The 11,509-nt window shown below is 41.6% G+C and overlaps 1 protein-coding gene across 1 annotated transcript in view; it reads right to left on the bottom strand.

The window, feature by feature from the left end:
* Positions 1-3,169: 3,169 nt before the first annotated feature.
* The window catches only part of si:dkeyp-14d3.1 (transmembrane protein 132C), a 218,962-nt gene continuing 210,622 nt past the window's right edge, over positions 3,170-11,509 (bottom strand). Inside the window, exons 8-9 of the mRNA XM_037681181.1 lie at positions 7,089-7,280; positions 3,170-4,773 (exon numbers count right to left, since the gene is read on the bottom strand). Of these exons, the coding sequence (XP_037537109.1) occupies positions 3,610-4,773; positions 7,089-7,280 (1,356 nt within the window). The 3' untranslated portion in view covers positions 3,170-3,609. The remainder of the gene's footprint in view (positions 4,774-7,088; positions 7,281-11,509) is intronic.

Below are 11,509 nucleotides of genomic sequence, written 5' to 3' on the forward strand. Positions count from 1 at the left end.
GGAAAAAGGGTCAGAGAAGTGAAACACCATTTGTACTGGAGGCTGTAGGTTGGTTTATGACACTGCAACAATTCCCTTTATTCTTCAATTTAAATGAATTTATTGATGAAGTTTAAATTTTATTCAAATCAGTTTCTAAAACAAATTTCATGTCAAACCCTACTGTAGTTTCATCTTGTATTCAGGAGTCAGTTTAGTTTGTTTCATCTATTTTTTTTAAGTAAACCTTGTTCAAGAAGGCCACAACAGCTGGTTATAACCAGCAAATCTAGCTGCTTTTTTTTTTTTCTTTACCTTTCCTTTTGGATGCCATTTTATTTAAATTGTACGCATCTTTTATGATTGTCTGTTGTTGTCTTCACTCACTTCATGCCTCTTCACTAACATGCATGTTTTTGGTCTGTGGGAGGAAACCGGAGTACCTGGAGAAAACCCACTCATGGAGAGAACATGCAAACCCCACCCAGAAAGGTCTCTGGCCAGGATTTGAACCGGCAACCTTCTCGCTGAGAGACAACAGCTCTACCAACTGAGCCACCGTGTCACTATATGAGATCTGTTTTGAAATCTGCGATTAACAAGTCTGCCTATCTGTTACCAAAACTATCATGATCCTATGATCATATTTTAATGAAGCTTTCAGAAAGTAATCATTTGATATAAATCTATTACATAATAACTTTCCAAATCACCCCAATTCAAGATGGCCACTACAGCTAATCAAACATAGCTGGAACAAAACTGGCAACAACTCTTTTATAACTCAACTTTTACAGATTTCGAGCTAAAGCTTGATGTGGTGCTGTATTAAAGTCAGCCCCAACATGTACTTCAGGTGCTAACAGGTCATGTGAAATCTCACGTCACAAGTTTTTTATAATGTCCCAAATTAAACCATCCATCCATCCATTATCTTTACCCGCTTATTCCATTTTGGGTCACGGGGGTCGCTGGTGCCCATGTCCAGCAATCACTGTGCGAGGGGCGGGGTACACCCTGGACCGGTCGCAAGTCCATCACAGGGCCACATGGAGACAAACGAGACAAACAAACATTCACTCTCTCACTCACACCTAGGGACAATTTAGAGTCACCAATCAGCCTAACATGCATGTTTTTGGTCTGTGGGAGGAAACCGGAGTACCCGGAGAAAACCCACGCATGCACGGAGAGAACATACAAACTCCACCCAGAAAGGCCCCTGGACCGGGGTTTGAACCAGGGACCTGCTTGCTGAGAGGCAGCAGCTCTACCAGTTGCGCCACCCAAATTAAACCAAAACACTAAAAATTCCACCTCTTCTCATGAGATTATCTTAGTTTAAAACTCTGACATGAAAGCCCATATGCTACCTGCGTTCTTTCAGGGAATGCTGGGCCTTTATTTTTTGTTCAGTTGTTTGGCCTCCTTTTGCTTTAATTTGTGTGCAAGTCCTACTTCCACACAGGTAATCTCAGCTAATCTGAATGACCGAATGAAACCCACAATCAAATCCAGGGTACACGTAAAATATCCTCACCTCTCTTCTTCCAGATAATGTAGTCTCTCTCGCATTTCGACTTTCGCTGTCTTTCAACGAATGTCAACTTTAATATTACTCACATGATTGGGAAGGTACGGGATAAAAAGTTAAATGAAAAAAATGCTTCGGACATGTGCCGCCATTTTGTACTTTCCTTTCAAAGATCCTACACTGTATCGCCAGTCCAAAATAACTACATTACCCAGAAACCAACAGTGTTTCTGGCCGCTGCTCTCTGCTGAAATGGAAGAAAAGTTTCGATCAGATCCAGACCAAGCTAAAAAGTCTGGTCCTTATTCATAGTGACTTCAGCGCTCAGTGGATGCAGCGAGCTGATCAGAACTGGACCCGAACTGGACCAAAGCTACTTCCAGACTCATTGGGCAAGCTGAGTGCTGCTTGCCGGCCCAGGGAGCCTCTTGAGAGGGGAGACGTTGCTTGGAGGTCCGGTGTCTTCTCCAGAGTTCACCCAGACTTTTTTCATCCAGATCCCTCTGGATTCTTTGGACTGGATCAGGACCATCGTGTGGTTTTGCGCTGGCTCTCCAAAGGTCCGGCTCTCTCAAAAAGTGTCTGGTGCTCAACAGCTGCAGAGAGCCGCTCAGAACTGGACCAGAACTGGACCAAGGCTGGTGAGTACCTGTATAAAATGTTTCAGTACATGTATGTTCTTAAAATGACATTGGTTTAAGAGTTTAGAACATTGCAAGAGTGTGGGAAAAGTTTCTAAAGCCGTAAAATATATAAAAATACTAAAATAAATATAACGTTTCTACTTTGCGGCTTTTCACCTATTGTGGGGATGTTTGGAACGTAACTCCCACAATAATCGAGGGACTACTGTAATGTGAGTTTTACTGACTATCTGATTCACTGAGCAGTAACACGATATGTGATTTTTTTTTTCAGCTTAAGAAATAACACACAACCGTTTCCACTGAGAAGATAACATTCACTGAACAAAAAAAAAGGGGAAATATCACAACTTCTCAGATGAATGCCTCTGTTTAAGATTTCAAGAAATAATTACTAGTTCAGTTTTTTTTTTTTAAGGATAATAGATCTATTTTCAGGAAGCAAACCTTCCCCATGTTGCTACTGTATCTATGATTTTTTTCAGTGTTTTCTGAGAGGATTGGTGAAATCATTTCTGGGTTTTCTATTGTTTGTTCTGTTTATACTGGCTAGGAGACAGAGACCATTAAGACAGAAATGAGCTTTTTCAAAAACTGACAAAAACTTGAAACTTGTCAAGGAGGGTTGTGTGAAATTTCACGTCATCCCGCTGTCAAATCTTTCAGTTTCAAAGCTCCGCCACACTTTGGCTGCCATGGTTCAACCCTAATGGGCAAAACAAGTTTTAAAACGTTACCCAGGAAAAGGCAAACGTGGAATTGTTTCTGTCATATTTCGCAGTTAAACATGTAAATGACGGCCTTGTGGTGCTGGGATCAATAAAACCTGATACACACTCTTGACACAGTTGTGTATTCATTAATTGTTATGAAAATACAATATACAGAGCAACAATACAATGATTTAGACTGAACAGTTTTTACAGAACAGATTTTCTGCCTTGCTAAGGAGGGTAAGAGAAAACAAAACTAAAATCTTGTGCCTTTTTTATTTTATTTCCGACAACATGCAGATATTCTTCTCGGCCTGCCTTGAATTTTCCCCAGAACGTTTCCACACAATAAAGGATGTGACTTATTAAACTGCTCTCTAATGTCATACAAAACTTCTAAAACCATTTCATGTGCACATTTTGAATGTTTACCTCTCATTACAAAGTCCACCTGTCTTCTGAATGTCACATGAATCCTTGGCTCAATGCTCGATTCTAAACCTGGTCTTATTAAAGCAATGGTATAAAGGTTATCAACTGATAAACAAACGGGAAAAGATCCACCTGATCTCATCAGTTTCTGTGGTTCTTCAGTTGAATCATGACAGTCCTAAATGTACTGACCCTTTGGCAGCTTAAAGGTTATTCTGTGGTAAATTTCCACCTGCCGTTGGTCGGTTCATACCGGCTTTCCTCTGGAAGGCAAAAGGGTGAGTTTGAATCAAGTGCACGTGGTTTATTATGCCACCTCCTTTGAAGCACCCTCGTTTAACCTTTCCATGTAATTGCGCAACTCCTTGGAGTCTCCTAGCTTCACGTCCTGGCACACCCACTTAATGTCCTGGCTGTGGCTTCCAGTGCGTGTGTTAACAGCAGGGTAGCTACAGTCTGAAGTGATAGTGGTGAATGTGGTGAACTTGACTCTTTTCCTCTTGGTGGTGGGGGAGTCTCCTTTGCTGTCCTTGGCCATGTCCGCCGGCCGGTGCACCTGGCTCTGCACGTTCTTCTGCACAGAGCCCCCATTCAGCAGGTGGCTTCCCTCCTCCAGGCCGCTGCTTGAGTCCATCATGGAGGTCTGTTCCTCCTCCTGCTGAGGGGAGAGGCTGATATGGCTTTCCAGCAGCTCCGCCTCATTTCCGAGCCATACCCAGTCATGGGCGTGGTGCATGTTCTCCTGACCCTCCACAGATAGTTCCTTGTGACGGTATTTGAGAGTGTATGAAATGCAGTTAATGAGAAAAACCAGAATGGCGAGGCAGAAGACCCCCAACAAGGCGTACATGCCGATCTCTAGATCGGTGAGCCCTCGAGCGTTCTGAACGAGGTCATCGTCCATATTGTGGCCGTGTGGCAGATCTACTTGTGCAGGGAAGTCTGCAAAGTCAATTGGCATATTCTGGCCACCTTCGTCTGAAAGTTTCCCACCATTAGGTCTGCGGATTATAGCACTTCTAGTTGTGGTTGCCCTCCTCGACACCCCGTCCTCTATGTCAGAGATAGAGCTGCCATAGTAGTGGGTTTCAAAACCGGTTCTGTCCTGTGAGGAGGAGAACCTGCCTTTGTTCTCCATGTCATCTCCATCCAGGCCATATTCACTGCTCCCACCTCGAGAGTTGTCAGCAGGACCAAACTTTACCCTGACGTTGCAGTTCCCCACTGCTAGGATGCTACGGCGCTTGAACTTTTGGCAAACCTCGCAAATAGTCATTTCCACCCTGACGAGCAAACCTTGTCCCTCTGCCTCCGTCACAATGACAGGCCATTTCCATGACGGGTCCTGCTGCACCGTCACCACTTCTTCATCCAGGGAGGTGGCTGTCAGGACAAAGAAGTCAGGATTGTAGAGGTCAAGCGGAGCCACAGAACCATCACTGAACTGGAGCCAGGCGCTGATCAAGGCCTCCTGTGGAAACACACACAAACTGTATGAAGAAAGGCAGAGAGAAAATACTCATGTACTACAACTACATCATACGAATGATTAAAAACAGACATTTGAATTGTGTGTGTGTGTTTTCATTATCAGTAGAATTAGCAAAGTTTCCCAATAACCAGTGGACAGATTTATAATGAATCTATAAGAAAGTAATCTCTGGATGTACATGTACAACTGATAGTTTTTCATTCATTCATTCAACCTTTATTTATACAGGTTAGCCTCATTGAGCCACAAGGACTCATTTACAAGAGGAACCTGTTCCTTCCAGACAGAACATATAAAGTACAGACAACAATAACAATAAACAATGACAACAATGTACTTGTACTTATATATGTAAATAAACGTCTAAAAAAAAAACTTTAATATATGTAAATACAGTAGTTTTTTTTCCTAGACATTTAATTTTTACAGTTACAGCTGTTTACTATATGTACCTGTGTGACAACTGGGACAAGCTTTGACTCGGGAATATATTTTTGTTATTACTTTATGGAAAGAAAAAATTATCGAGATATATATCGTATATCGCGATTTATTTCTGTTATCAGGAATAACAGAAATAACATTTCATGGGGTTTGAATGTTTGAAAATACAAAATACATGATTAACCCTTTGGAGTCCATCCCATTCAAGATGGCTGCCACAACTAAACAACCTTAGACTGTACAAACATAATTATAACTCAGTCGTTTTTACAAACTCTGCTAAATGTGGTGTGATGGTAACAGAGAGTCATCTGCAACATATTCTCTGAGCTCTACTTATCATGTCATTTGTCATCTTCAAGGTTTAACTTAAATGATTATAACCCCGTCTCTTCTAAGCATTAGATGTTAAAATATACTTATATCCTCAAATATTAATTTAATATATACATTACTTCAAGGGATGCAAGGCCTTTAATTCTTAGTAATTAATTAAGAGTGTAATAAACCAAAAATAAGTATAAATTTCTACTGCAGCACAGGGAGGACATGAAGCCTATTATGAGGTTCCAACTTGAAAAACATTGCAACTAGAATAAAAATACTTGCAAATTTATGATTTTGTTGACTCTGTAGCTGTTCTCTCCAAGTTAAAAAAGGATACAGATTAAGAAAATGAGAAGAGATCAAACGGTGACATCAAACATTGTTCACGCCAATAAGGATTTGCCGTATATTTGCTTTTCAAGCCGCTTTCTGCTGAAGTCCCACAATTCGCCTTTTAATGTTGCCAAAGGACAAATCCCCTAAGAAGAACAAGTAGCTCCCCACTGTGGTCTGCAAATGTTCCCTAATTACTGCCACCAGAGGCCTAGCGGTGCAGTGCTGCCTGCTTATCTTCACACTGCGCGGAAAGAGATGGTGCAGATAAATGTCCGTTGCCTCCTCCCATTGCCCGAGGAAGAAGATGAAGAGGAGCAGTGAGGAGCGGCTCAGGGAACTCGAGAGGGGACATGATGAGTGGATCAAAGAGGCCACAATTTGAGTTGCCTTTGAAAATTAGAAAGGGAAGCAAGTGCAATGGAACAGACACATTCTGAATATATATTTTTATAGTAGCTGTGATTTTTATTCTCTCAAGTATTAAGCTTCCATAGTTGTAACCCAAGAAATACTTCATCACACTCGGGCTCTGAAGCCTTGGGGTCACGACTGCTTGGGATAATGATCGAACAAACAGACGTGTGTGTGTTTGGTGCATAGCTTTTGCTTGTAAAGTTGCTCACCCTCGTGCAGTCAGAAGGAATGATTTTGGTTTGGAAACGACATTTTTGGCACGAGTGGACGGACCATGAGTGTGAAATTCATTTTATTTTGATCAAACGGACAATTATATCCGCTTGGGGATAATCACTACTGTGTGAAATGAACATCCTTCTCTGTGCTAATCAGACGTGACTAAATTGTGAGCAAATAATTACTGGTAATTGTTTTTAATTAATTACACAGGAGTCAGCGCAAGTTTTTGTAAAGGAGACTTGCATTGCAGTGGCTAAGAGACTAAAAGAGTACAGCTCAGTTCACATTTGTTTTATAGAATGTGAAAATTGTTTTCACCATGAATTAACCTGCTGATTATCAGAAAATTGTCTTGTCTGAAGATGATGTGAAATCAGATAAAATGCTGACTTTAATTTCCTGCTGCTTCAGGAATTATGAATATAATGAGTCACAATATTTCATCAAAGCAACATTTAAAAATAATCTAGGATGACTCCATGCAGCAAAACAGAAAATTATATATAATAAAAAAAAATTAAAAAATCCACTGTGCAGCACAGAGTCCTGACCTGTTTGGGGTTCTGCAGAACTTCCTGTGTGGTGGTGGTGGCTAAGATGGCCCGGTTGCTTCCTTGACTTAACTGCAGGCTCATGGAGAGACCCGTCACCAGCTGGACCCCCAGTTCTGTGATGGTCACCTTGTCATCCACCACTGTGATGGTCTTCTCTGCCAGGATGGAGTCTGACAATGGAGACAAAACCTGGGAGGTGCAAAGAACAAGAGCTCTGAGAACAAAATGAATGAAGGCTAACACTAAAGTACAGTAGTCCCTCGGTTATCACGGGGGTTACGTTCTGGACCCCTGCAATAAGTGAAAAACTGCAAAGTAGGAACACTATATTAATTTTATTTATCTATATTTTAAGGCTTTATAAACTCCTCCCACACTCTTGCAATGTTCTGAACTCTTAAACCTGCATCATTTTAAAAACATAGGTAGATGTACTGCACAGTAGCTACATACAGAAAACAGAACCACACAATGGTCCTGATCGAGTCCAAATCCTAATGAAAAAAAGTCCCAGTGAGCTCCAGAGAAAACACCGGACCCTCCAAGCAACACCTCCCCACTCGAAAGGCTCCCTGGGCCAGCAAGCAGCTCTCAGAGTGACTGATGAGGCTGGAAGTCCGGTTCTGGTCCAATTCCAGTTCGGTTCCGTACGGCTCTCTGCATCCACTGAGCACCAAATCACTATGACTAAGGAACAAACTTTTGCGGATTGGATCAAAACTTTTCCCTTCATTTCAGCAGAAAGCAACAGCTGGAAGCAGTGTTGGCTTCTGGGAAATGTAGTCCTTTTGAGTGGTGATACAGTATAGGCTTATTGAGAGATAACTACAAAATGGCAGCACCTGTCAGAAGTATACATATTTTTTGTTAACTTTTTATCTCGTACTGTCCTAATCACGTGAGTAATATTAAAGTTGACAGTCGTGTGTCGTTTACAGTCTTACTTTGAAAAACCGTGAAAGAGCGAGTCTGCAAAAGTCCAACCGCAAAGTAGTGAGGGACTACTGTACTTGGAACAATAAAAATCTAACAAAGGGATCATTATTATGCATTAACTTGTGACATTATAATTGAGATGTTCATCACAGTAATAATTCAGATGACTCTACAACCCACTGAAGGCTTGTTTTGAACCCTTGGTTGTCTTTCTCATGAAAAATCAGCTTCAAAAGTAAACATCGCTGGGTAATAAAATAAAAAGATCAGAAAATCTTGAGCTGATATATTTTCAACACTGGTGGTCACTCCACTTGATAGACAAGTGAGTTTGGATTAGTGACATGCAAAACCATCTGTTTGATAAGCATGAACATTTTATTGGGAAAGCAATAAACACAGTCCACCATGACATCTACATGCTGGTTAAAGCTCTATCATGCAAAAAAAAAAAGTCATGTAAGAACAGCATGCAGAAATGAAATGCCACTGTCTTCTCTGGACTTAAGCTCATTTAAAATGGATTGAGGCAAAGAGGAAAACTGTTCTGTAGTTGAAAAATGAAAAATTTAAATTCTTTTTGGGAACACAAATGACTCAACCCCCGCCCTAAAGAGGAGAACGACCATCCAGGCCGTTTTCAGTGCACAGTTCAAAATCCTAAACCTCAAAATAGAAGCAGCGAGGCTAAATAAGGCGGATGCTGTGAGTTGAGATTGTGTTTCCTGCATGAATTGTGCATGAGTGTCTCCTCATGCATCAGTCAACACAAAGCTTGGCTCAGGTAATCCCAGCTGTCAGACCTTTGTGCTCATCGTGCTTTGAGTTTGTTCTCGTGTTGTGAGTTTGCGGAGGTGAGCACATGTCTGGAGTCCTCCAGGGCAGGAAATGGATCCTGCTTTTGCAGATGTCATTAGCAGGCTGATATTCAACCAGCCAGCGTAAAGAGCCTGTCAACCCAAAGGGTCCGTGTGCTGAGGACCCTCTCAGAGCTGAAAGCCTGAATCACAGGCCACCAGCACCTGTCTGCTCTGAACAAAAGAAAGTACTAGTCAAATATAGCAACCAACTAGCAGCTTCCATTGTTCTTGCAATCAGCACATTTGTCCAACATTTTCATTTTGTCAGGCACAAATATAACAAAAGCTTTGGGGGATCATTGTACTGGCTGATTGAGCAGATATTTGCAGTTATTTATCGAGAGAGGGGTTTCTGGTCCCTTACAGTTCACAAAACAGGGATTTACAGGAAGAATAAGCAGCTAGACTCTCTTTAAACAGTGCTTATGGCAGATAAGACCTCGGTTTGGGGAAAACATCTCTGGAAACACACTAACATTGTACTGGAATGCTTCCTGGCACCTGTGTTATTACCAATCAAACAGAAAACCCCAGGGCTGAGAAAAACAAGTTATCAGCTTCTGAGATGACTTCCTGAGGCTGCCTCTAAAGACTCCTAATGTTAAAACATCAAACCTCAGCACAGAAATCACCTTCATCAAAGTCTGATGCAAAAGAACCTGATTTTTATCTTTATTACTAAATTCCACATTTACTGGTAAGGATACAAACCAGTAGAGTGTTCTCAGGTAGTCATTAGTTTGTATGTAGTAATACACAGTACACAGTACATGTACATGTATGCAGTATGGCAGCAATGACGGGAGTTCCGCTTCGACTCGTTCTTTTTTTGTTTTGACATTTTTTTGCGCCTACACTTTACACCCACGCTGCACGTATGACCACAACAGACTTTTAGAGTTTTGTGTGTCGCTGCCTTGCCATCGTGGTTCAGTTCCCGGCCCTCTTCCACCCTCGGGCTCAGGCACCGGCCTGTCATGGCGGCCGTCTCCATGATCCTCCATCTGCCTGCACGGGCCAAACTCTACGGAAAAATTTGGTTCTGCAGGGAAGGATTGGATGTTCTGTGTTTGCCGGACCCAGTTCTGGAGTCATCATCCGTTGCCATGGTCGTTATTTTTATTATCAATTTTATGTTATTACTATTAATATTATGATATTATCATCATGCTGCTAATGGGACCGCGCGCTAACAAGACCACGTTGCTAACTGGACTATGTTGCTAAGAGAACCTCACAGAGCCACTCTTCTAATAGGACCCTGCTGCTGTGTATTTCTTTTTCACTTTTTGTGCCTTGTTTTTGTATTTTTGTTGCATGCTTTGGTATTTGTTCTTGTTGGTTTTTTTGCGAGTCGAGATGGTTCTTCTCGTCCTGAGCATTTCATTGCATCGCTGACCTTGTGTTGACCTGCATGAAAAATACATCCAAACCCGAACTTTAACTGAAGTTTAATGAACTCCCAGAGTTCCAATACGTTTGTAGCTTCAGCACCATAGTCATAACCCCAATCTATCTCTGCTCAGGGTATATACATTTGTACAGTAATAACATTGCTCGGTCGAGAAAACTGCTACACTTTATGTTATATTACATCAGAATGTCATTTTAGAAAAAGTTTTTCTAACCATTAAAACTACTTGTAATTATTATATAAATTATAACTTATTATAATTAGTTTATAGTTGGCATGTTCTCTCTGTGCATGGGTTTTCTCTGGGTACTCCCGTTTCCTCCCACAGACCAAAAACATGCATGTTAGGCTGATTGGTAACTCTAAATTGTCCCTAGGTGTGAGTGAGAGAGTGAATGGTTGTTTGTCTCGTTTGTCTCTATGTGTCCCTGTGATGGACTGGAGACCTGTCCAGGGTGTCCCCCACCTCTCGCACAGTGACTGCTGGACATGGGCACCGGTGACCCCCGTGACTCAAAATGGAAGAAGCGGGTAAAGATAATGGATGGATGGATGTGTGTCATCACACTGACACATTAAAAGATGGGGTTAATTTAGACCTCTTACTGCATGCAGAAACACTCCAGGAATCTCTCTGAATCCACACATTGATCCGGACACTGCTGTGATGCAACAATCAGTGAAACTAAAGCAATCCTTCTCAAATAGTGGGAGCAATGCTGGCGGGGAGTGCATGTGACCCCGGGGAACATTTTGCAGCAGAGATTAGTATATATATATATATTTTTTTTTGCACAATTCTCATTGTGTCAGGGTGCGTTCGGCAACTGTTTGCTAAAATTCGGCAACTCTCATTTTTACTACTAATAAAGTTATGAACAAATATGTCTGTCTTGTTGCTTGGGGAGCCACGATTGAACCGTGTCGCAGTGACACCTCCTCAGCTGGTGACGCTCTGGACGCTTGTCACCCACAGCACGCATGTGACAGAAAATAAAGTCAAAGCGAGAGCGACACCTGCCCCCTCTTTCTTCTTTTGCATTGACAGCATTTTTTTAGTTTTATCGATTGTCAAAGCACAAGTTTGATGTTTTTTTTAAATTGGTGTAAAAACAGATGTTTAACAAATGTTAGGACTCTATTCTTTGCTAACAAAGTATATTTTGTCATTAAACAACTTGTCAGATTCTTCTCTTGTGAGCCCCCCC

This window comes from Nematolebias whitei, chromosome 8 (assembly GCF_014905685.2).
Source record: "Nematolebias whitei isolate Nwh7 chromosome 8, NemWhi1, whole genome shotgun sequence".
In the NCBI taxonomy this organism is placed as follows: Eukaryota; Metazoa; Chordata; class Actinopteri; order Cyprinodontiformes; family Rivulidae; genus Nematolebias; species Nematolebias whitei.